Source organism: Falco rusticolus, chromosome 8 (genome assembly GCF_015220075.1).
Source record: "Falco rusticolus isolate bFalRus1 chromosome 8, bFalRus1.pri, whole genome shotgun sequence".
Lineage (NCBI taxonomy): Eukaryota > Metazoa > Chordata > Aves > Falconiformes > Falconidae > Falco > Falco rusticolus.
In genome coordinates, this window is record NC_051194.1 from 34,654,127 (window position 1) to 34,680,842 (window position 26,716).

A 26,716-nucleotide genomic window follows, 5' to 3' on the forward strand; every position below is an offset into this window, starting at 1 on the left:
GGATATGAATTCCTGGTACAGCCATTTTTAAAGTGTGCTTTGTTTTAAAGCCCTGAAGATTGATTGAAGGTATTTTTCTTTTAGACGTGGAGCTTTAGTCAAAGGGGGCCTGATCTGAGTTACCCTCTGTAAATCAGGATTAGTTCCTGTGAAATCAATGGAGTTACAGTGATACAATACAGGGTGAGCTGGAAAAGACTCATGCCCCAAGAATGAATAAGGGAGGGACTGTGGGTGATCCCCTGAATGCTTGTGCTTGTGTGAGGGGGTGAAGCCACGAGGCAAAGCAGAATTATATGCTGTCCTTATCAGGCTGCCATGAAATGGCCTGGGTGAGAAACAGGCATGGGGCAGTGGGTTTGTGCTCACATGGGACATGGGTGCTGTGGCTGCAGATCTCAGCTTTGGGGGTACACTGAGTGTGCAAACCTCTTGCATCACCCAGAAGGAGCAGCTCTCTGCCCACCCCCTGCTGCCGCTGCTATGGTCAGGGAGGCCCATGAGCTAAGCAAGCCTGATTTAAGAGACAAGAGGATGGTGGCAGAAGTGGTGCTCTACAAAATACCTGTCTCTGGAGCATATTTCACTGGATCCAATGGAGCCTGAATTTGTTGACCTTTTTTTTGGCAGAGGGCCAGAGGGATTCACTGTGCAGACTAAGAGAGGGGAGAGAGAAGTCCCATCACTGGGCCTTGGGACTGTGCAGAGTAACAAAGGGCAGGCTTTACGGTGGAAAGGACAGAAAATATTGGACAGATAAAGTTGTTGGAATTTTTATCCCTTTTTATTTTTTTAACATACCTGCACTGGGGGCTGGGTGTGTTGTGTGTGTGCAGAATAGCTAAGGTGGTAAAGATACATCAAGATGAGCAAATAAATAATTGAAATTGTGTTCTGTCTGAGATTCGAGTTTAACCAGGGATTTGAGCTCTTGTCTCTCATCTGCACTGAAACCTTAACATCTGATTTCTTGAGCTCTAAGCCATTTTGAGCAGAGAGTCTAATAAGAACAGCTCTTTTTATAGCATTTAACTGTATCAAAATGGCTTAAAGCTAGGGCAAGTTCCAGCAATGCAAAACTGCCATTCTGGGCTGTGCTTAGGGCGTGCAGTATTTTAACAGTGTGGATGAGAACTGGTCCTAAGCACTGGTCATACTCCAGCCATCACAGTGAAAATCTGAAGCTTGGGCAAAATTGAAGGCTTGAGTTTGGCCGTCTCCAGTAGAATTAAAACATCTATGCTTCATAACTACCTTCTGGACTCTTCCAGGCAGTTACTAGTTTGCTCTTGACATACAATTGACCTGCTCTTGCACATGGCACTGCTTCATATTCAGAGTATGTTTTTATCAGAAATAAAGTTGCAGCAGCTGGGAATAGCAATTACTGAGTTAGTCTCTCTTAAAATATTGAGGAAAAAAAATGAGCAAGACAGCCTGGGAAGGGGCAGGTTGAAGGAGTAACCTTGTGCAATGCTATCTACTGTCTGAATATTGTTCAGCTGGTGCTCTAGGGCTCTGGCTTCTGTGGCCCTTGATCAATCTGGCATTTAACCATTGACTCTGACTTCAGTAGACACCGGTTCAGGGTTGCATATGATGGTGATTTTGTTCAGCTTCCCAGCACATGAGAACTCCATGCATTTGATGGATTCAATTGGATGTAGGAGATGATAGAGGACATAGGGAAGGATACGAGTTTTTTATGATGTTTCTTTCTCATCTTTTTTGGTTATATATTACTTTCCACTTCACATCAAGTTTGAAACCATTATTTTCATGCACACTTTGGATTTCCCTATGACAATAAGGAAAAAAGATGGAACTTTACCCCAAATTCTGGTTACAGCTTTCTAAGGAACACTGAAGTCTCTTGGACTGTGGTAAAATCTCCCAGGGAAAGTGGCAGAAATCCAGCTACTTGGCACGCTTTACAACTAGTCCAGACAAAACACTAGTAAATGTACTCTGCTTTTGCACAGAATAGGCTGTGGGATATTATGAAGCTTTCCTGTATGCAACTTTTTACCATTTCATGACCCTGATGAGTGTGAAAGTTGAATTTACTCATCTGCTGATTGTAGACCACATACAGCGTTAGAGGAGCATGGGACTCTACTGTGTGTCTTTGAAGATTTTTTTTCACCTAGTTTGAGATCATTGTTTGGATGATTAGTACATGAAAATGGCCGTATTGGCTGAGACTACGTGTCTGTCTAGTTTATTACCTTATTTCTAGAATTGGCCAGTAATGGCTGCACTGGAAGGAGATTTCCAGGACTGTCTCTTCCAGCTTCCACCAAGGATATCTGAACAGTGAAGTCCCTTTGCCTCTTGTGCATTTCCCACAACAATCTTATCCTAGCTAAGGAAAGTTTGGCTTGTCTCCTCTGGAACTTGAAGTGGATCCGAGAGCTATACAAAATGTATCTCCCTGGGGTTCCCATCTCTGTTCTGTGTTTCACTTCTGGATCTGTACTGAATAGAATGATCATTTAAACCAATGGCTGAAAATATAATCTGATGCTTCATCATCAATAATTTTCATTACAGCGTGACTTGCATAACATCTCCATCATCTGAGATGCCACAGTGCTGCTTGCACTTAATGACTAAATGCTGTGCTAGCCTTAACTTTGAATGATTTTACATCTCTTACTTCTGCCTGTCCCATTTTTTAATTTAACGTGGTATTTTCTGTGTTTAGAAAAAACCTTCCGTAGTGAAGCACTGTAGAACCTCCTTTGGAGAACAAGAAGGGTGTTTCATACATCCCTGTGTAAAATCTGCATGTATATGGGGCTGGAAAAAATATGAAATATTGTAGTCTCTCACTCACGGTAGCTGGGAAACCAACTGCAAAGAGCTACTCCAAATCCTGAATGCCAGCGCTTTTTTCAGCCAGTGATATGCTGAGGTGACATATAATGGAAGCGCTGGCAACTCATCTTAATGCCAGTGTTTAAAATCACAGAGAAATACAGATAGGAATAAAACATAGGATCCACCTTTCAAATCAGCTGTCTCCCACTGCTGCTGCAAGCAGTCCCTTATTGCTCCTGTGGTGCCCAAAGACCTTTACAAACTTCTTCCAGCTCCTTGATGTCACAATATTGTCTGCTATATTGGAGTTCGCTCCACGCTGCGAGCCTGTCGTTGTGTATCAGTGCCTCATGTTACCAGCCACCAGCCTGGCCACTTCAGCTCACTGAAAGTGTTTTGGAGACTCTGAACAAAAGTAGAGAGGCATTGGGCACTGCAGGTGTTGGCTGTTAGATTACCTTTATGAATCACTACACCAGCAGGAACTGAAAGTCTTGTTATGTGTGAATTTAATCAGAATCAGCTTTATCATTAGATAAGGTTTAAGCGTAGGAGACTATTTGTTTGAAAACATGTTTTCAATAACTGAACGAAGTTACATAGGAAAGTACAATATGCACATCAGTAAGATTACATCTGGCAATGCAGATTTTCTTAAGCTGCAGCAGCACCTTGGGGAGTTTGTGGCATGGACTAACTAATCCTCCATCCCCTGCCCCAGTCCTGGTAGGCCCCGGGGAGTTTTTAGAGCTATCTCTTTTCTGCTGTTGTTGTTAAAAATGCTCACGTAGAAAAGGCACGACTTTCTCCTCTCCTAGCCTGAGAGTGAGTGCTCCTCCTCTTTAGCTGTGCCTCAGCTGTTGCGACTAGGAGCTATAGCATCCCATGATAATGCAGGCAATTCACTCACTTCTCACCATTTCCCCCATTAAGCTCTTTTAATTTTTATGTTACTTCAGCTAGTGCTTTTCTAGCAACACCTTTAAATTGGCTTTTCTTGTTTTAAGACATATAAAACAGCAGTGGTAAAATGTATAAATCTCCTATTAGAACAGTATTAATTGCATATGTGTTTTTGTGATGACTGATGTTGGCCTTCCCTTTGTGGTCTCTTGAATGTAGCATGACATTTAAACACAGACTTGTCATGAAACTGAGGAGTGAGATGTCCACACTGGGGGACATATTTACACCTGGAGTACTTGAGATTTCATGTTGTTAGTGCTGGCCGTTGCACACTAGCTGCTGTATAAGGACATACACCCCAAAGGTACACAGAGATATATATTTAGGAAGCTGTGCACTTCCCTTCTCTTTCAAGTTGGAAGCCCAAATACAGTTGTAAATTGAGTCTTTTTTTTTTTGGTCTTTTTTTTGTCTTTTTTTTTTTAGATACTGTTTGTGGAATATTATCTTGTGTACTTAGCACAAGTGAGGCTGGGATGAAAGGGGAACCTCCACGCTTCTCTGTCTATGTTACAGACTCTGGATAAGCCTTCATCTTTCTGAAAGTGGAATTATTTGTATTTCAGGTATTCTCCCTGGGCCTACCTTGGAAGCTAGATCTCCAGACGCCCTTCAGTCATGGTTGTTTCAAGATTAAAGGCCATTTCCCTGTTATTGCCAAGCCTTTTTCTTCTTGCTTTTCATCTCTCATCATCACAGAATGTACCTGAATACTCTGAAGCTGAACATCAGCAATGTGTCAGGAAAGAACACCCCACAATTGCTTTTGAAGGTAAGAGCTTCTATTCCTGTTTCATGGTCCAGCAGGATGGTCCATTTTGAAGTCCTTCCTGGTGTTGTTATGGATAATGGTTTAGTCTGTGCTCTTTTCCTTACACCTGTGATCCACAAGCCAGTCCAAGTGACCTGATGAATCATATTCCTTTTGAGGGAATTCCCTCAGTGTTTTAACTCTGAGGTGTCACAGCAATCACTTAATTCAGACAGTTTTGGGACTACTGGTCTAAGAATCTCCATTTTCAGTTCTGCTACCGGCTCCCTGTAATCGTGTGCCACACTGAAAATGTCTTTCAGTTTCCTCTTCTCTAACTGAATTCAGTAATGCTAATATACTTCACCTGGCTGACTGGATCTAGACACTTACTAAGTGAAAAGTGATAGAGAATTTGGACATACTTGAATGCAAGAGAAGTACATTGTTTTAAAATTTCAGGGAGTGGCTGCCTTTTCATTTGTTGATTTTTATTTTTTTTTTTTTTGTTTTGGTTTTGTTATGTATTTATCACCTTTGCTAGTATTTTTTCTGTCTTTCATCTGGGCATTTAACTTGACAAGGTCTTAAGAATGTGAAAGAGGGCCTTTGTGTTGCAATGAGCAACCCTTTGATTGTTCTTTTGCAGCATGGAATTTCTCTTGTTCTTATCCCAATTGGATTTTCCGTGAGTGTATGGTTACTACTAAGCTGCTGTCTGGTCAGTCTGCCCACTTACCCACATGACAGATCATTATATTGGTACCACCATTATTTCTGAATTCACCCCAGACTAGTGTGTTAAGCTCAGTGTGCCAGCATCGTCAGCTGTGAATCTCCTTGCTAAAAATGGTTTCCTCCTAAATGTTGAAATATCGATTTTGGTTCCCATTTAAGGCTTTGCAATGCATCTCCAGTTACATTCTTCACTAAAGGCAATTAAGTACCTTGCAATGTGTCTCTAGTTAGGTTCTTTGCTAAAGGCAATTTAGTTGTGGTTTTCTGACCTTTGAGATAGAGTTTCCAGGAAGAAAGTAGTCAAAAGCTTCCTTGCTGACCTTTCAGGGTTCTTCTAGAGAGCTTTACTCTTCTTCACAGAGAAGGAAACTCTTGTCTCTTAATTTGGAAAGTGTAAGAGATTTCTTGTCTGTTTTCCATTATCCGTGTTTTAAAGGTTTAAGTGGATTAAAGTAAATTAGCAAAATCTTTAAGTGTACATGATATGGCACTGGCTCTAACCTTGCTCCAGTGGAATGAGTAAATAAACCTTGATTTTAATTGCTAAATAAGTCTAACGATCTGTTTAACTGGGGAGGGGTGAAAGGAGAAACCCTTGTGGTTAAAAATGTGGTGGAACTCAGCTGGATATTTAAATAGATAATATAATAATGAGGATGTTACAGGTACAGCAAAGAGAAAAAGCGTGCACTCTTTCTATTAACCAGGAACACCAAACTTTGAGTTTACAAAGGATGTGTTTGCAGGATCCAGCACCCTGATATAAAACATTCTGCAGAGAATATTAGAGCCCTGATTCCTGATGTTGAGGAATTGGTGGGTATTTTTTGGCACTTAGTATGAGTGCTTCTCTGCAGAAGTGATGGCTATGTAAACACACTCATAATCTGCCAGTTTGCTTTGTTTTAATCAGGCATGAATTTTTCACAGAAAAAAGTAATCTCTCCTCCCCTTTTACTGTTCTTGTTCCTTCCATCTCTTTAATGATGGAGGGCAAAAACTGGTGAGTTCATTAGAACTTGACAATTATACAAAAGAAATAAAGATTGAAATTACAGACACATCATCTCTTAAACCCAAGTTAAATTCAGATTTATTGTTTTTTCTCAGCACCTGTTTCCTCTTGATTGTTCATGATGCAGTTTAATCTTGTATTTTTTTTCTGGAAAGCTCAGCTGGAAAATACACAGGAATAAAATTAAAGGCACCTAAAAACTCATGGGTTTTCTGTGGGTCTCCAAATGCACCGTCCTATGGATCACAACCTGCTCTACAATGGGAATGCCAAGCCAACGACTGAAAAGTTGATCCACAGCAGCTCTGCTGCTGCTTCTGCTGCCAGGGGAGAGGATTATGTTACACCAGCAATTTTCAGTGGATGGGTGGTAATAATAAGTAAGGCCCCAGACCATTCAGTCATACAGGATGCATTAATTTACTGCCAGAATGAATAGGTTAACAAAACAGTTTATGTTACAAAGGGCTTGAATAGCTACTTTTTCACAACCTTGCTAGCCAGGCTCCCTATTGCAAGACAAATGAGATGCCGCAACTTGTTTTGTGTTCTCCAGTCTTCAGTTCCCACCTTGCTTGGGCTCAGCCTCTCTTTTTATTGTACTTTTCCTCCAGATTACAATATTCTTAACATCCAGTTGGCTGGATAATATCCTTGTCATGGAAGAATCCAAGTAAAACTCTTTTCTGTCTACTTTTTAACCGACTTTCCGAGAAATTTTTATTTTCTATGTCTTATCTCTTGCTTATTGTATCTCATCCACACTAGTCGACCATCTGTTTGAACTGATATCTCATTGTTTTGCTATGGGAGGAGTAAGAGAGAATACAGCATGACCTGCTCATTTAAGCAGAAAGGAGTTTATGTATGCAAAATGCTTTTACTTTAGCTGTGTTTGGACCTGAAGAAATGCCTTTTCTTTACAGAGTCCATTCCCAAAACCACCGGCCATTAATTGTGACTAGAGAAATGGTCTAAACAAATTGAGGAACATAAATTCTGGTCCTAAATATGCTTATTTTATACACTAAAGTTTGAACTGCGAGGAGAGATGTGTGCTGAAAAGGGCTGTGAGCTGAACAATTTGTCCTGGAAGACTACATAGAGATTGTGAGGGACAGGTTAGGAATTTGTGCTGTGAGCACCGTTCTGTGTGTTTGCACAATACCAAACTAACATAATGATGCCCCAGTTTCCCTGGGGGCTATAAATGATGCTCATTGTACAGTTCACCAACAGTAACAATGTACTCAGTTTGGGCTTTTCATAACTAGATTGTTGTACTCTGTGCTTATAGGAAATCCAGTTAAAGTTTGATTTTCCTAGTTAGATCAATAAGAAAATGATCTTTTACTTCCCAGGAGGCTGTTTCTGGTGTCTTATGACCTGTTTGGCTGTGAGTGGGTAGCTACACTAAAGGTCTTGCATGCTTGTTTGTTTTTCAAAGAGCTGAGAAATTAGTGAAACAAGTCAAGTATATCCTTAGTGCATCCTTTTTTCTTTATACATGCATGTACATATACATCCAAGTCCCATTTCACTAACCAGTATGTCATCCCAGCACAGCTCTGCTGTGGACCACTCTGGTAAGCCAAACAGCAGAGAAATTGTTTCTAATTATTGTCAGTCACGCACATTTTCCTTGTCTTTTTCATATAAATCTTACAACCATAGATTGATCCCTACATTTGCAACTGGGCTGTGCCCTTGCCATACTGTCCTGGTTCTTAGCAGTATACTTCATTGTTATACAGCTGTTTCTTGAATGTAAAGCACCTTTTCTATTCATTAAAGACATTTGGAGCTCCTTTGTACCATGCCCCTTGGGAAAGCCAGAAACATCTTCAGCCATAGCAATACTGTGTAAGATTTGTTATTTCGAGAGCCAGAGCCATGATTGACATGCATATATGTTTGTGATGGGTGCAGTGTGCTTGGTTTCAGCTTGTTTACCAAGGAAGTGCTTAAAAGTTCGCAAACTCATCTGTGTTATATGAATCACTTGGATGTTCATGACTGAATGGGAAATGAGTTGTAGACAGGTTCCCACTTGCAGTTTATACCATTATTTATTTCTCATTAGTTTTATCAATTAAATCGCTATGCTCAGGAAAAAGTATGATAGACTTCCCAGGTTTTCCTGTGTTCTGCCTCCTGAGAGGCTTTCACCCCTGAGTCATGGCAGTTAGAGTATGGAAGAGCATATGTCCTGGCTTTAATACATATCTTTATCCATGAAAACACCTCAGCTGATCCCATACTGAAGTACAGGAGAGAGGTGGACTTGGTTAAATAGCTTGTATCCCAGATTGTCTCAGGGCTGCAGATCTCAGCTTTGCAGACTGTATCATCATGGCTGGTGTGAGTTCTCAGTGTGCGGCATTTGACCCCATGTCTAATCCTCAATCTCTCCTAGATGCAGACAAGCTGCTTTGTCTGTTGCTTCAGGTTTTCAAAATGAATTAGTTTGGGAGTGTTTAAATCTGGGTTTTTTACTTCAGACTGTCTGTAATTATTACCTCCTACCAGATGAATGTGATTCAGGTTGCATGAATGTAGCATGCTATATATTTTCTCAATATTTTCTTTCTTTAAACAACATTTTATTGAAATGTGGCCAGCTTCAAACACTGAAATCTGTGGGGAGCAGTTAAGTGTTCACTTGTATTGAAAGCAAAAGCTGTTTTAACTTTGTAGGCTGAAGGGAAATAGCATATGATTTATTTCTTTTGAACGTTCTTGACATTTTACCAAACACCCCCACTATTGTTGAATTGGTCACTAATACACTATTCCCTTTACTGTTTATTGGTGGAAAAAAAGCACATTAGCATCCATCAACTCCAAAGGCCAGCTAGGAAAGCCCCTTAGGAAGTTCTGATAAAGATTTACACTTTTCTTCAGCAAGTGAGATTTTGACAATCATATGAGAGGCATATCTGGCTAAACATCAAAGGGAAGGCAAAATACATTACAGGGGAATTGTCTTTTAGCTCATTGCCTTACTGCCCTTGAATCTCCATACAGGGAGTCCAGACGTTAACTGATGATGGAGTGTTGACTGGAAACTGGTGGCATCCTGTGGGTGCTACAGAATGTTTGACCTTCAGCGCGTTTCAGTATAGATTTTGTCTCCATTAAGTAGGCCTTGTGGCAATTTTATTTTTAATCTTGAAAAAATGGAACTGTGGCAAATGAAGCTGGTATTTTCTTCTTTAGAGTTGATTTAGAATTTGAAAATTATGACTGATAAAGCCATAAATATACAGTGGTTAGGGAAGTAATTTGCTCTCAGGCACAAGTTCTGAAAATTGCACCCAACGGCTCTCAATATATTTTCCCTTCCATTTCCTTCCATTTTATTCCAATAATAATTATAACAATAATGATGCTAGTTCTTTGACACTTGTTCATTAATGGTGTCCAAGGCACTTCACCAATAATTGCAATGAGATCTGACTGAAAAAATTATTCAGTGTGCTGCACCTTGGGGCCTTAAGAAGAAAAAGGAAGAGTTGCCCTTCATTCACGCAGTGCTTTAGACAGAGCAAATCATGACAAGCAGGAGAGAAAAGGAAGGCTTTACAGTGAAGCTTCAGGAAGCAAAGTGATTGAGTAACTCTCACTTATTAGAATGCAGGGAAGGTAAAACTTTAAAGAGGTATAACAGCTCAAGTGAAGGAGCAACCCCTGACCATGAGTGGTGGTGATGATGAGGAGGGCATCTTCAGCAGCGTGACTGAGGTAGACTCACAGTGTGGAGGAGCAGGTATTCAGAAGGCCACCAGTGTAGCGTGCTGTATAGTTTTCAGAGGTACCGGTGGTGTAACTGGGGCTAACAGCAGCATGTGCATGGTCCTTTCTTTGGCACAGTGGCTAAGTCTAGGGAACAGAGGTGCCTCTTTTGAGATCTCAGACACAGCTCAGAGAAAAGAAGCAGAGTGAAAAGCAAAGCAAAGAGCTTGCTTTCTTTTTCTGTGGTTCACTGCAAACAACTATAGGCCTTACGAAGACCTCATTCTCAATTTTAAAGTTTCCTTAGCATAGTTCCCTAACTGAGTAAGTTTGTGAGCCAGTGGTATGGCAGACCTCATTTATTTAGCATATCTGCTTCTGATGAGTGTCAATAGATCATATTCTCCTAAAACCTTCCATTCAAGGATGTCATTATACTTTGATAAAGTTCACTTTTGTACTAGCAATTTCATAAGAAATATTCTTGTTTAATCATGCGGGGATCACCCTGGAAAGCCACAAACTGCCTCAACTTGGTCAAACACTTAATATGTACTTACCTTGAAGTTGGCGGGATTGTGTACTTGAAACCAAGTGAATGCTTATGTGCTGAGCTAGGTCATAGTCAAAGTGCACAGCACTGAATCCTCAAGTCTGTAAATGGAAAAACCCTAGCATATCATTTTTTTTCTAGAGAGTTTTGCTACCATAGGTCCAACTGGCCAAGTTGTTCCTCAAACATGGCTTAATCAAGCAGCTGAGAAATCCAGCATGTTCCTTGGCTTAGTGTAGGATTAGTTGTATGAAAGTCTGTGATCTGCAATACACAGTAGACTAGGTTAGAGGATTTTATGATAATTTCTAGCTTTTGGAGGTGCAGGTAAAATCCTGAAGAAACTCTTGTGCTTTGGCTTAAAAAGCTCTGACTTCATAGATCATCCATACTTTCCTTTTTGTAACATTGGGTGATCCTTAGAATGTATTTTAATGGAAGTGCTTGAGCTGCAAAATGCAGATTTGTATTTATACATGGGGATTGCTCTGTTTTACAGCACATTAATAAAAGAGGTGGAGGTCACTGGTGAAATGTGGTCTCTGATAATCCTTTACTATTATTAGCCAGCTTCCAATTTAAAAACACTGATCCTTATGAGAACAGGTTAATTTTAAAAGTCTTTCAGGATTTTACAGTTTCTGCTCTGATTCATTGGTGTAACTGAGTCGTGGTGGAACCTTTGTCCACAGAAGGCAGGAGTCCTCATAAGCCTGGCTAGCTAAGAAGTACAAACTCTGCATTTGGCTTGGCATCTCCAGTTCAGTCTCTAGTGAGCCAGCAAAGAGGGTCAACTTCTGTTTCAGATGTTCATCAAAACTGGACACATCTGCTTCTGTGGCAGGTCTGACTACCTGCAGGTGAAATTCAAGGAGGGTTTAGCCATACTTTCTATGCCCTCTCCTATGTTCTCACTAGTAAAAACAGTTGTCCTGAATCTTGCACTGTCTCTGCTGGCACAAGTGGATGATGTAGACGTGTAACTGTAAGGATAGTGAAAAAATTATGCCTCCAGATGTGGAGGAGGCAGATTGAATGATGGTTGAATGATGACAAAGGAGTATTTTTTCCATCAGACTGCAGTGGCTGTAGGAGCCAAGATGCAGCTTGCTTTCCTGTCTGAAAAGAGGGATTATACTGATCAGAATGTCATAGGAAGCCGCAAGTGATGCGTGAGCACTCACTTTATCTTTCTCACAGAGGGAGATTGCGTGACAGCTGCAGGGCTTGTCTTAGTAAACAATGGATCACAATACTTAAACACTGCATCATCCTTAAGAAAACAAGAAATCTCTGGGTTTGCTAACAGTGGGGCTGTGTGTAGCACCAGTTAGCTGAGTTTCACAAGGTGGTGGTGGGGCACAGGACTGCATGACACCGTGCAGTGCTGTGTGGGATAGCAGGCAAGGTTTTCAAGAAGGGTTGTTGAGGAGGGGAGGCAGTGTTATGGTAGTGTTTGGCCCAGCTGGTAGCCTGCTGAGGAAAGCCAAATCCATTCTTTCCATGAAGACCTGTGCTGTGACACAACTTTGGTCCTGTCAATCTCAGGCATGGCAAATGGACATGTTTATGACTTATGGACATACTCCTGTATCTGACAGTCTTGCAGCACTGTGATATCTCCTCTTGCTCAGCCATTGCCAGTGGGGCACTACCATGCTGTATGTTGAGTCACCGTCTGCGGAGGTAATTGAAAGAAATGTAGATGTGGCACTTAGGGGCTTTTCCAGCCTAAATGACTGTGTGATTCTGTGTTAGCTGGAATCTGAGGTCTCGCGGGCGTCTGAGCACTAGGAGCCATGCTGAAGAGGGAAGAGCCTCCCTCACGTTAAATGACTTCTTTCCCAATTCCCCAGCCTGAGGCCTTCTGGCTGTCCCCTGGGGCAGGTCTTGATTGAGCTTCTGCTGGCCCTTCACCATGTGCAAATATGAACCCAAGTAAAACAGAGAATGGGCCAAGACTGACCTCTTTGATGGGGCAGAAATGCTGATGAAGTGTAGAAATGTGCCAAACTGGGCATGTGAATTGCAGTCCTTGGATCTCCTTCTGGGGCAGGGGGCGGGCGGCAGGACAACCTAACAGCACACTGTCCCATACTGGAAGTGAGCACTAGTTCATGCTTATTATCCGGTGTTTTCTTTATCTGGTTTTGAATCCCTGGGTTCTTCCCTATAGGTTGGTGTGTTTTGTTGGCTGCTCCATATTAATAACAAAAAAGTAAATAACCAAGCAGTCATAACTGTACTTTTGCAAACAATTGGTTTGAACTAAGTTCTTTTTTCTGGATATTGAAAAAATTTAGCAACAGTTGTTTTGAAAAAAAAATTAAAATTTAGGAAACAGAGTTAAGATGCTTGCTATGCAGTAGCAACAGTTATGACTCCTGTACATTGCATGCTTTGCAGATAATTAGGCCTTGATGCACCCGCTAGTATCCCTACACCCATTTAACAATTGGAAGCACTGAGACACTAAGTGGTTTCATGATTTGCCCAAGTCAGAGGACTCCGGTGTCAGTGCTATTTGGCACTTGGACCATGCCTATATCTCCAGACACCATTTCTCTCTTGGGCTGGAAGAAGGTCAGCAAGGTTGGTTCAATGAGGAGCTGTGGGCAGTGAAGGGAGAGATACAAAATAATCTAGATTTTATATAACTTTAAATAATAACATGTCTAGGTTACTATGATCATTGTGTTTTCTATGGCTCTGGGAAGGTACGACCTGAGTCTTTGGTGGTGTTTTTTTTACCTTCAGGGTGGTAAAGAGCAGAGCCTTTTCTTCTGTCTCCTTCTATTCCTTGGTAGCTGAGAGATGTGACTATTCCCTCTTTCATGATACCAAGAGAGAAAAAGTATTCTTTCTTCTTCCGCTCATCTCCTATCCATATATTCTTGGACAGGTTGGAGAGGGACATTAGCAACTGTTCTGTTTCTTGGATCTCATTGAAAAGGAATAGCTCACGGCAAGCCGCTAGCACAGTGACTCTCAGGCCACTCAAGGGTTAGCTCATTGTTTCTTTCACCTAAGGGGGAGTTTTGTACTTGTCCAAGACAGGAAGAATTGATTGAGTGGGCAGGAAATGAGGTAGAAACATGGCTGGAAGGTGCAGCCTGCTAGAAAAGAAAGCAGGGGTGGGAGAGGAGGTGAATGTGGGGTCAGAGGGGTAAACTAAATGAAACCATGAAAATGAGACAGCTGGAAGAACATCTAAGTTGGATTTGGGTATTGAGGGGAGAGAGTAGGAAACTGCTGGTTTGACCCATTTTGTAGAAGGGCGTGTACTCTGCCAACAGCGTTGTGAGTCCTCATAGCTGTGTGTGCAGATCAGAGACTTAAGAAGGCAAAGAAGCTAGAAATTGCAGCAGCTGGGATGAAGACATATTTAATATACAATTAAAGATTTCAACAGATCAGGTTAAAGAAAAAGAGAATACCAGTAATGAGGTGGAGGTGGTGATGGGAAGACAAGACCGCAGGGTGGTATGTATGTGTAGGAGGACTTCTGGGGTAAAGCCAGCTTGAGTTTTTTGGCCTCATGAGTAAAGTTGAGCTCTGAGTGCTGACACATTTGTTTGCTCAGCTCTGCCCGCACAGCAAAAGATTTCGCCTTTCCCTGATAAATTTGCTGAATTGTGGAGTAGTTTTGTGTTGTGGAGGCTCCTTTTACATCCCAGCATGGGGTAGGAGTGAAAGTTATTTTCCAAAGACTATTGCACTAACCTGTGGTGTGACCTACAACAAAGAGAGAAAATTTAAAATGAAGCTGATATTAAAATATGATTCATTGTCAGTCTAATAAAGATAATGCTGTAATTTGACTTTAACTTCTGTGCATTCCTGGAAGTGTCCACACTCACTATGTTTGAGAAGACAGGTGGTAGCATGGGTAGTCATTATCCTTATGATCTTTGGTTACAGCCTTGTTTGCTTTGTCCCTGATGGGTTTTGGTCAGTGACCCACACAATGGAAACTGTGGCCTCAGTCTTGGCAGGCAACCATCTACTTTGTGAAAAATGCGCTGAATACTGAGGATAATTGAAGCACAGGATGGTCTGAAGTGATAGGTCTGATTCTGAAAAGGGGACATTTCATCATTCTATACCAAGAAGACAGCCCGAGACCTTACCTTATGTTACAAAGTGATTTGCATCTGTTGGTCATGGTTGGGATCCAACGCTGAGAGTCCTCCAGACTAGTGGGTGGTCTGAAAAATGTCTAAGTGATCAAGTACTTGCAAACTAGAGTATCTGCCCATCACTATGCATGGTTTGCCCTGTGTGAGGCTTGAAGCAAACGAAAAGAGGAGGAGATTGTACAGTTACAGAAGTCATGGCTGTCATCTGTGCCTTCCCAGGAATGCTGAAATACTCACACACAGTAACTAAACATGCCATGAACTAGTGAGCTAAGAGAACTGATAAGAGATCATACTGAGGCAGTAATGGAAGCACTCAATGTGTGGTCAGGTTAGCACTGCACAAAAGAAGGTCTGAGTATCTGCAGAACAGGTATTTATTTATTCCCATTGAGTTTGACAGCGCTTGAGTGCTATATCATAGATTCGTAGGATCATTTAGGTTGGAAAAGACCTTTGAGATCATGAAGTCCAACTGTTAATCCAGGACTTCCAAGTCCATCACTAAACCATGTCGCTAAGCACCGCATCTGTGTGTTTTTTAAACACCTCCAGGGATGGTGATACCATCACCACCATAGGTATGTTTTACTTCATTGCACAAACTTTTACTGTTGAATCAGCTTATTTTACAGGGGCTTTATGTACTTTTATGTGGTTCAGGTTGTCTTTTCTGGAATGGGTTCCCTCTAAATTTTTCTTCTTGTTCAGCTTCCCTGTCTTCCTCCCTTAAGGTCTTTTTATAATATTTTTGAAGCTTTTTTGTGCAATCCTATGATAGGAGGATGGGTAGATAGGAGCATGGGTAGTCTGTATATGTGGGTATGCCCTTATTTTGCACAAAGAATCCTTGGTCCTGTATAGTTTAGTTTATTTTGCTCCAGACTAGGAAATCCATGCTGAGAATTATTCTGGAAGAGATGTTCTTGAATAACACAGTGGTGAGCCATGCTCTGTACAGCCAGCAATGGCTTTGCAATTTCAAGGCACAGACATTTAACCTATTTGCTGTTGTGTGATGTTTGCTGGATGCACAAAGCTGTTACAGCCTGCTGGAGATGAGAGCCACAAGTGAGCTCAAGTGAGATGAAGCAGTAAATGCTGTCGTTCAGACAGGGAAGTCTCAGCTCAGTGTTTACATACTTCTTTCCTCCAAAACACACAGTGTAAGGGTGAGGTAGGGAGCAGCTGGTTTTGAGGAGACCAAGGCTCAAGTATTACCAGGTTTACCACATCTTTAGAAGCTGATCCAAACCCCATCAAGCTCTGTGGAAAACTGCCAATGATTGGAACAGCCTCTGGATCAGGCCCTTAACCCCTGCTCCTGCGATTTGGCACACTGTCCTTTGTGCAGCTGACTAATCCTCATCCCAGTCCTGTCCTCTCAGGAAGCTGGTGCAGAGCAGTATGCTAGCAGGCTGCAGGGACCACCCTCCGAAATGGCAGAGGGCCTCTTTTCACCTTGTCTTATGCATGCCTAACAGCCTGAGCACAGCTGTGTCTGCAGGCTTACATTTCCTGCGAAGCTTTGTCTTCTTTGCAGCTGGATACCTGAACCACCTTGAGTTGTGGAGGGACTTGCAGAGCTTTAGAGGCTTTGAATCAGATGTCTGGCAATGGATGGTGGTGGAAACTATTGAACTTTTGTTCGTTGATCCTCCTGTGGAGGAAGTGAGAGCATGAATCTTTAACCCCCTGGAAATGATTAGAGATGAGAAGCACAAAGGAGGCCTTGATGAATATTTTGCCCCTTAAGCCATGTGGTTCCTAGGTTTCCGGCTCCTGCTGCCGACATGCAAAACCAGTGCCTTGGTTTTAAATTTTTCATACTGTTTTTAAACAGATACTTTTGCAAATGTAAACATACCCCAGCATTGAAGGTTTCCAGCCAAATTGAAGAGTCAGCACTGGAAAAATCAGCCTTCTGAGAAAGGTCAAATACAAGCAAACTCTGGAGTTCATTGGGTCCATATGTGTAAACTTCAGCTAATACGGGATAGACCCAGGGCAGCACTTACCTTGCAGAACTGAACTTGTTTCAGAATGAAAGGCTGGAGCTGTCTTTAGGGATGCCCATGGCCTGAGCAGTAGGTTTGAATGTGTTGAATGAAAAAAGACCCAAGTCCTGACTCTTCTTTGCATTTCCATTCCACTTTATCCCTTCCCTCTTAACAGGAAAAAAGAAGGTTGGAAAGGAAAATGTGCTGTTTGGCATTAATTCTGACTACTTGCATTTAGAAATTCTTATCTGGGACCATGCTGGGTTTAATAATGTCCAACTACATGCCTATAAAAGCTTAATTTCGCTATGACGATGCATGCTTTGCAGCCTTTAATTTAATAACGGGGAAGGGTTTCTTTTTAAGTTGTACCACCTGCAGTAGTAATAGAAATCAAGACACTGCCTGTTATTTCTTGGGCTTGATTGACATTTCAGCCAACATGGGAAGATTCAAGCCACCTACTGCCTTTAATTTTTTTTTAAATTATTTTAACCTGTAATTTGTCAGAGCTTGCCATTAGAAGGAAGAATTGATGAGTGTACCTGACTGAATGCTTAGAGCAGTAGATGAAGAAATATTCTTCCTACCACTGCACTGTAATAGTGGGTTAGTTAGTAGGAAAGAGTTGGTAGGAAAGGAGGTAAAATGACAAGAGAAATTATGGCCTAAAAGCAGGATCCTTAAAAGGTATCATCGTTATATAGCAATCCCCTAATCCCACCCCCGTCAGCCAACAGAAATGCCAGAAGATCTGCAGCACATGTCAGCCGGCTAACCTGCCTGAAAGGTGTTATTGTTGCTGGTTCTGCTGCTTGGCTCAGAAATGTCTCTGCAGATAAAGAACTACAGGAAAAGAAGACAGAGCCCCATTAGTTATGAGAATGCCAGAGGTGAAACTGCGGTGCCTCCCTTGTGCTAGTACATCATTAAGGGTCCCAGAGGAGTGTAGGAGGTAGAGATGCTTGAAGGTTAGATAGGCTGAGTTATTCCTTAAGTCATGCCTTTTCATTGAAGAGCAGAGGAGGTACATGTGTTGTGTGTGGTTACGCAGTGTGACAGGAATGCTGAGAAGGGCTGGAAGCCTTCAGCTTCTGGCAACAGAGTTTTTAGATTGCAAGGATGGAGGTCTCATTGTTGGAGAGGTCCTGGCAGTGATCCAGTTAAGTGGAGCATGGGACCAGGCCTGATGGTGTCCAGCTCCATGGTGAGGGGCTTAGGAGCTGTTATGAAACATGGTGGTGTTCAGGGCAGAGGCAGAAGCTTCACAACAAGTTTCTGCTTTGGAAAGAGAGGCCAAACAAATGGAGTATAGGGACTTTTATATGTGTTTTCTTAAGGTTTTGATAACTGAAGGGCTTGATGAGGTTTCATCTGTCCCTGGAGGGGGAAAGGACTTGAAATTGCTTAACAAATATCCCTGCATCAAACGTTTTTAACTGTTGCACATCTGTAATCCTACAACGCATGCCAAGATGCCAAAGGCCTTAATGAGATTCTTCATCAGCATTGTCGTCTCACCCCTGTGGAAAGGGGAACTAATACCTACAACCAAACATTCAAACCTGACTGCCTTCGGTGAGGCTTCTCAATTTATCATTGAAGATATAAAATGACCATGGAGCATGTTTTTTCAGAACTCTTTTGAACTGGTTTGAACTGCATCATTATTATTACGAGTCGTCAGGTCATTGTTCTGTGTATTGGTATCCTGTTGGCATGAGGCCAGAAGATGTTACCTTTCATGTTGAGTCTTCTGGATCTTCAACATCCAGTCCTTGAATGATGCAGGGTTACTTGTCAACAGCTCATAGAGGGATCACAGATACACTGATTTTATCTCATTTGTGCCTTGCTCCCCCAGATATTTGGTATTCTCCATGTATTTAACAGCCACAGTAGTTAACAGATGGAATAAATTCTCAAGAGAAGTCCTCACAGTAGATATGTATGAATCTATCCATCCTCACGGTAAAGCTGGATGACTTTCTGAAGATATGTTTGAATCTATCCACAGTTACTCCATGCAGGAAAGGTGTAAGATGAGAGGCTGAAACTCTGTGATCTGTGGTACACACCAGGTCAAAGTTGTTTCTGTATAGTTGGTAACTATATAGAAAGCTGGGATTCTGTGAATGCCCTAGCATCATACCTGAGAGTACTCTAAAAATAGTAATTGAGCCTCTTCTTTAAACAGATGCATTTTTTGTAGCATCAGATCTCTCAAATGATGTTCTGTTAATAGATGTAGTTTCTGGAAGAGCTTTGTCTGCCCAAGCTTGGAGTAGCCAAATCTATTGCTTTGCATTTAACCTGTGTGATTGCCATTTGGACTGTTGCCTAGATTGGCAAATCCAAGCTCGTTGACAGAGCCAGTGTCAAGCTTGTGCAGTCTCTCAGCCACAAAGATGATGACACACACATCCCACTCCCCACCCCCACCCCATCTAAATTAAGGAAGGATTTAACTAATAGGGATCTCAGATGTTAGGTGGAGTGAAACCTAGGAGAGAACCTAAAACCTGAAAGAAAAGGTAAAACCTGTCATTGGAGCAGCCAGGTCTTGAGCGCAGGTCACTTCTACGCTAGGTTGGTTTTCAATCAGTTGACCCCACTGTCTCTTTCTGGGGGGCAGCAGTTTCCTTTTGCTTAGCACAGAAGGCAAGGCTACGGGGGTGTTACGGCAGGCAACCTAGTGCCTCTACACCAGTTAACCCGGGCACTGCAGAAGGTTCCCCAGTTTTGACAGAAGTAAAATCAAGCTGCTGTTGTCTCCAGAATCAATGCTGACACTCCATCTTGAATGTGAGAATTACTGCCAAGACAGTCCTGCATTTATGTGTGGGGTTTTTGCACATTCTGCAGAGAATCAGAATAAACAGAAACCCTTTAAACATTATTAATTAGCCTTCCCCTGACAGATGCCTTGGTAGGAAATCTGTTAGTGGATGTCCAGGTGTACTCACTGCTTCTAGAGCAGCTTTATTGTTTTCTGCTTTCTCATTTTCATTGCAGATCTGAAGCCCTGGATGTCGAATTTCACCTATCCAGGTGTGCATGACTTTTCTCAGCTTGCACTGGATGCCAACAGGAACCAGCTCATTGTGGGAGCAAGGTAAAGATAATCTTTTAATTAGTCCAGGGTTGCTGCTCAAGCTCTTTCCCTCCAGGTTCTGGCTTCAGAAGAGCATGTGTTTCCAGCATATGTGGCCAGTCTCCCTCTCAAGAAGAATACTATAATTTATGTAGAGGGATTTAGCCTCCTAGAGTAATTGCAAAGTGAAAATTACTAGAATTAAAAAAAAAAAAAAAAAGATACAATTAAAATGACTGGTTAATGAAGCAGAATGCCAGCATCTCCCTTGGTATTGTGAATCTTAGAAGAATTATAGTAAATCATTCTGTACCATCCCTCTGCCAGTACAGAATCTGAATTGATGGTTTATTTGCTGCAGCTAGACTTTTCCTCTGTACTAGGTTCATCTACGCACCTTTGTATAAGTTGCAGTGGCAATGTAAGTGATCGTTTTCTTCTCTCTTAGAATTCACTCCACAACCTGTTCGCTTCATCTTGCTGATATAGCCAGATCCTCACCTAATGCATTATGGTGCAACTCTGTTGTTCTGGCCCATTGTATATAATTAGCATATATTTTCTTTTATTTTTAAGCATTATTTTTATTTAGGATGCCCTAAGAGGAGGGTGGAAACACACAAGACGAGCATTGGCAAACTCTAACAAATTTATAGCTGCATTTGTAGCAGGGAGAGAACTGTGGTTCAGTGAAGTAATATACATCAGGAGTGGTTGAATCATGAGCCCCAACAGCAACTATTTTTTATTACATAATAAACAGATAAGACAACCCAAAAAGAAAAGACTAAGCATGGTCTAACAAATCAGTTTAAGGCTACCATTTAGAATCAGGTAACATTGTGGTAGCAGTCTCTACTATTAATGAAAATGGAGGAAGAGACTGCTTTCTTCCCAGGTTATTCAGCATTACAGGACAGGGAGGAGAGGGGCAGAGCTGGAAGAACTCATGATACAAACGAGAGAAAAGAGCAAGATATGTAGAAGAGGGAGAGGTTTTTGCTTCACAGAGATAACTAAGGTGTGATTTAATACACATTTGCTGTGTGTATTTGTCCAGTAAATAATAGCAGCTTGCTGTAGCTGTTCAAATTGCCAGAAGCCCTTCTGCTTTTCATACAGAAACATTTTACTTTTCAAGCCGTGGCTTTACCTGTGCTGGAATCTTTAACCAGCACTTATTAATATTTATTACTTCAGAATGGCATTGCTTTGGGGATGGCTGTGAACAGTGCCTTCTGCCAGGCATTGCACAAACACAGGCAACAGGCATGTTGCTGTGAGGACTTTGTGGTTTACATAATTTGGCTGCACGGCAGGTTTCCCCCACAGATGCTGCTAACTGACGCGCTTCACCCCTGCTCAAACCCCAGAAACACATCCTGGAGGGAGTCTCTGTCTCCACAAGAGTTTGTATGAATGTGGTTAGACATGAGGCTACAGTATCAATATAAACAGGGAAATGACAACAAATTTGGCTTCCCGCTGGAAGTACAATGTATTGCAGTGTATTGCCTCATTAGGAAGCAGGAACAAGTCTTTGCAGAATTTCCTTGGAAAAGTCAGCGTTCATAAAGAACTACCCACCTGACTGGGAGGCTGAAAGTTTTGATGATGCCACATGGCTCTGCTGAGCAATTTTTGATAGAGTTAATGGAGATGTAATTTCCCAGGCTGGTTATTTTGGGTTGCATACACGCTTAGTGTGCGGAAAGTGGGGAGTGCTGAGTCCTTTCCCTCTTCACCATTTCATTTCCATCCTGTGTGAGGTAACAGGGAGAAGTGCATGAATTTGTGCCGGGTCCTGCCCATGGGTCACAGCAACCCCCCGCAGCGCTACGGGCTGGGGGCAGGGGGCTGGGAAGTGCCTGGAGGAAAAGGGCCTGGGGGTGCTGGTCGACAGCCGGCTGGACGTGAGCCAGCAGTGTGCCCAGGTGGCCAAGGCGGCCAACAGCATCCTGGCTTGTATCTGAAACAGTGTGGCCAGCAGGGCCAGGGCAGTGATTGTCCCCCTGTACTGGGCACTGGTGAGGCCCCACCTCGAATCCTGGGTTCAGTTTTTGGCCCCTCACTGCAGCAGGGACATGGAGGTGCTGGAGCGTGTCCAGAGATGGGCAATGGAGCTGGGGAAGGGTCTGCAGCACAAGTCTTGTGAGGAGCAGCTGAAGGAACTGGGGTTGTTTAGCCTGGAGAAGAGGAGGTTCAGGGGGGACCTCATTGCTCTCTACAACTACCTGGAAGGAGGTTGTAGCAAGGTGAGTGTTGGTCTCCCAGATAACAAGCGATGGGACAAGAGGAAACAGCCTGGAATTGCACCAGGGGAGGTTTAGATTGGAGATTAGGAAAAGTTTCTTCACTGAAAGTGTGGTCAAGCTTTGGAACAGGCTTCCCAGGGAGGTGGTGGAATCACCATCTCTGGAGACGTTTGAAAAATATGTAGATGTGGCGCTTAGGGACATGGTTGGGGACAAGTGATGACTTGGCAGTGCTAGGTTAACGGTTGGACTTGATCTTAAAGGCCTTTCCCAACCTAAACGATTCTGTGATTCTTTGATTTTAATGTAGGGGTATTGATGGGGTCCTCAGTGCTGCACAGCTTTGAGCATTCTGAGCTCCTGGAGTTATGCCAGGGAAACTGGGAAGGGGAAGTAAAGCCTTTTCTGTTCCTTCCTTCCCTGATAAATCCACACCTTGTTCTGGACTATTTTTAGGGGTGATTTTTTGAGTCATTAGTTGCTCGTGCACCATCTGCTTGAATTTGCAAATGAAACAATACCTCAAAGAGATAGGAGCTGTCTCTATCCATCTCTACAGGGTGTAATTTATGAAACCTAAATTTAAATGTTAACCATGTTTAAATGTGCTACTGTAGATCATATTAGTAGTAACGCCAGCTATTCTGGGGTTGTGGAAGGCGTTTGGGATCAGGGTGGAGTTTATAAGTACTTCCACTTCTCAATTTCCTGGTTAACATCATTCTCTTAGATTATGGCATTATAAATTATTTCAGACTAGTTCTTTCTGTCTTTATTTAAAAGCAATATGACCTCACCACAGCATCCCTTTGGCTTAGTTCATCCCATGTCTCAAAGATTTACAGAAAATGCTTCCTAGAATAACAGAAGATCCTGGGGCTCACGGGGGTTTTTGGTTTCAGGAATTGGACACAGAGTGACTGAAGCTGTAAGAGGTATTGAGGGCATGCCATGCAGACAGGAGGCTGGAATAGCATGACCCTCAGATTTTTAAGCTTTATCCTTATCTAAGAGCCCTCCCCAAATGACTAGTGCTGTCTGAGTGCAAACCAGAGGATTTTGATAACTCCGCTGCACCAAACCCCTGCCACGTCAAAATCCCAGAAACAAAAGAATTAGTTTCAAAAGCCCACCATGGTTTCTAAGCAACGTATTTACTTGTCACATCATTTGTAAAATCCAAACACTTGCAAGTAAGGATATGAATAGTTTAGAACATTGTAAATCTCACGCTACCGATATTATGAGCTACATTTTATTAAGTATAAACCCACACATTTCAAAAATTCATAACCTTCATTTTGACTCATAGTTTGCATGTTTTGTTTTTGTTTTAAATGTAGTGTTAGTATTTTAATGTACTGTTTTTCTTCTGTGAGTGAGTGGTTGTTTTGAAATATTTGCTGCTTTTTTCTGCTCTTGAGCGCATGTGATTACTATTTGAGGTTATTTTAATGGGTGGAAAAACAATTTTCTAGACCTCATTATTGCTCAGCAAAAACTTGAAAATATGATCATGGCAGTGGTTTCACCTGCATGTTGGAGAAGGAGTGCTCTGCTCTCTCACCTGTGCTGCAGGCAGGGTGCCCAGTCCCCAGGCAGGGTGGGTTTTCTGGAGGAGGTACATGGCATAGCTGTGACATCCCACCTCCTCGAGGACCCGTACTCCTTAAGACTGTTTCATTACTGGCTGGTCAGGGACAGGAGCCAGTAAAGAAGTGATGATATGAAAGACCCAGCTTGGAGTCAAGCCCAAAAGCATGCTTCACAAGAGCTCCCTGGTGAGAACAACATAAAAGGTTTAAAGGAGGGTGGTTGAGACACCGTGTGACAATCTGGCACGACAGCAAGCTTAAGGGAAACAGCTTGGACAACAGGAGGATGGTACCCAAACAAATGGCTGCACAGAGAGTGGCTAGGAAGCCCTAAGGGAAACATTTGACTTTTCCCAGAAGGAAACTGCGGAGGTGTCAGCTCTGGGCAGTAGCCTGCTGGGGCTGCGGGTGTGAGAGGCATGGCTACGAGGGTTGGCCATTCGCAGCATGTGGAGGTGTCACTGTAGAAAACCAGCCAAAAAGTGTCATGACCAGAAGTCCTCATAGTTCTGCCTGCCAAGAGGGCTGTCAGCTCCGTCAGGAGATGGGAAAGGATCGTCTCTCATGGTTGTCACATGGGGAACTGCAGCTCAGGAGCCCTTGTCACAAATAGTAGTTACCAAGAAAAGCCTAGAGGTAGAGGGTAGTGAGCAAAGGCTGCATCAAGGGCCTCAAAAATGGCAAGTGCACATCATTGTGGACTGCCAGACTTCTCTGCAATAAATATAGATCTACTGAGCTGCTGGTGATGCAAGTCTGGATGTTTTGACAGGGGTGATTTTCATACTTGATTTAGAGCTGAACTGAATGTGCCTGTTAATGCCAAGTAGATAGGTGCAAGAAAGGAGATATGGTAAATTTGGGGAGCAGGGAAAGTGCTATATGAACTTTCAAGGGTTGTTTTAGGGGAAGCACAGCAGACTGAGCACATCCCTTTCTGGCTATTACTGCTCCTGGCTTTATAAGCATTACAACAACTCTGGATCACGCAGGCTTAGGAGCTGAAGACTAAACAGAGTGGCTGGTGTCCCAAAAGAGTTGCTTCAAGTTGCAGCTTGCAGAAATATGGCAAATTGTAAACATACTCTAGGACCCTCAACCAGCAAGTTTGACACCCTGAGTTTATTGAAAGTCTCTGGTGTATGATAGATTAGTCTGTCAGATACCAGGTTTCATGCAGATTTCTGGCTGAACATAGGCACTTTCCTGCCTGCTTGGCAGAAAGCTCCAGAGCACTGCAGTAAAACTCTCAAAACCTGTGCTGCTTGGAAAATATCACTCTTACCCTTGGGCACCTTCAGTCCTGTCCAGATCTGGGCTGCCACTGAACCATGAAGAGATTGTAGATTTGCAGATTTTGTTGCCTGGGCAAAAAGCATTTTGCAAACCAGGAAATTCAGTGGCAGAAGTTGGGTCAGACTTGATCCACAGATTAGGGTATGAGCACTGGGTCTAAACTCTGTCAAGAATGCTTTCTGTTACCAAATGATCAGGACCCCTCACCAAGATCTATACTCACAAGGCTTCTGTGAGGCAGGAAAGCACTAATAATTTCACACTATAGATGGGAATCCAAAGCCCAGAGGGATTAAGAGCAAACCTGCCCTGTGAAAAGGCTGTGATGCTGGGACATGTGACTTTATAGTAGATCTGAAAGCTCTACTACAGGTGTAGTGTTGCACCTAACACAGCCACTGCTGCAGTGAGGCTGCACTTTCTGAAGGTACCAGTCAAAGTCTGCAGAGCCTCAGACGTCTCTGCACTTGGCTGATGTGGACATAACCAAAGCTCTCCTATGGACTCACAGAAGGCCTGTGGCAGAGGGGGGGACGTGGACCCTCTATTATTGTATTTCCACGTGGTAGTTTAATCACTCGCCCTCAGCCTTGCATCTCCAAAGGAAACCTAAGTCTTCAAGATGCTCATGGAAGTCTGTAAGTCCCGTACACTTACGCTGGGACAATGGGGCTTCAGAATGGCTGAAAAAGTTAAGTCTCATGTAGCATGGAGAGACTAACATGCAAATGAGTTAACATTGGCCACAACCGCATGGGCATAGCCAAAGGTTAAATTGTCCATGGGCTTGTCCTGTTATTATCCAGGAATGATGTGCCATTCATCCCTGACTACAGGATGTGACTCAATATTTTTCTGAGTCAAATTGACTGAGCAGAGTTATTGCCATTTCTGATGGCTTGTATTAGCATTGCACTGTCTTACAACTGTCTTAGGCCAGCTTTACCCCCCACTAAGTCACGTTTGGCTGAGAAATTACCTTGCCAGTTGAGGTATTAATGAGGACGTGAGCAAGCAAAGAGCATGATAATGTTTTTGATTATATCCAGATTGTAGGAGGGTAGCTGAAAGCACTGCTGCAGAGAAATCTAGAAAAACAAATACCATCCTTTTTCACTGTGATTTTTCCTATCAGACAAAAGAATATTCTAATTAAAGTTGCATCCTTGGATCGAGGTCTGGAGGGGGACAGATAACATGGTGATGTGAGAAAAAAAAGGAGAATCAGTCTCTGAAATTGACAGAAACTTTCAAAGGACCATTGAAGTTTTTTAAAGAGGCTGCCTGACCCGTGTGATAAAGAATATGGTGAAGGTGAGAAACCTGTGATTAGACATTGCAGCTAGTTAAATCCGTAATTGGGGGTGCACAATTTCTTTACACAGTGAACAAAAGTGTGATTTAATGTGCAGCTTTTAACCTCTCTGGCTGGGATAGTTCAGAGAGAGATTTTCCTCTCTGAAACTGTGTCGGGTGAGGTCAGCTCAGCCCTTGCATAAGTGTGAAGGGGTGAAGCCCCACTGGGGTGTCTGGTTCTTACCTATAGAGTTTGCTTTCCTCTGCTGGTCTGCAAGGGGTCTGAATTTGCCATACCCAAAATCTGTGCTGTCCCTGAATCATACCCCTTGGGGAGGAGGGGAAGAGGTGTGGACAGGAAAGGACAGAAGGACAGTTTTTGTAATTAGGGGATTCTGGGAACTTTGGATCCTAGCCCAAATTTTGTTCAAAGTGTAATTTTTGTTTCTTAGTTAAAATT

The 26,716-nt window shown here is 42.6% G+C and overlaps 1 protein-coding gene across 5 annotated transcripts in view; it reads left to right on the plus strand.

Moving 5' to 3' along the window:
• Window positions 1–26,716, plus strand: part of SEMA5B (semaphorin 5B) — a 281,742-nt gene that overhangs the window by 135,674 nt on the left and 119,352 nt on the right. For all 5 annotated transcript variants that reach the window (XM_037397958.1, XM_037397957.1, XM_037397955.1 and 2 more), the window contains 2 exons: window positions 4,356–4,561; window positions 19,736–19,835. In XM_037397958.1, the coding sequence (XP_037253855.1) occupies window positions 4,408–4,561; window positions 19,736–19,835 (254 nt within the window). In that variant the 5' untranslated portion in view covers window positions 4,356–4,407. The remainder of the gene's footprint in view (window positions 1–4,355; window positions 4,562–19,735; window positions 19,836–26,716) is intronic.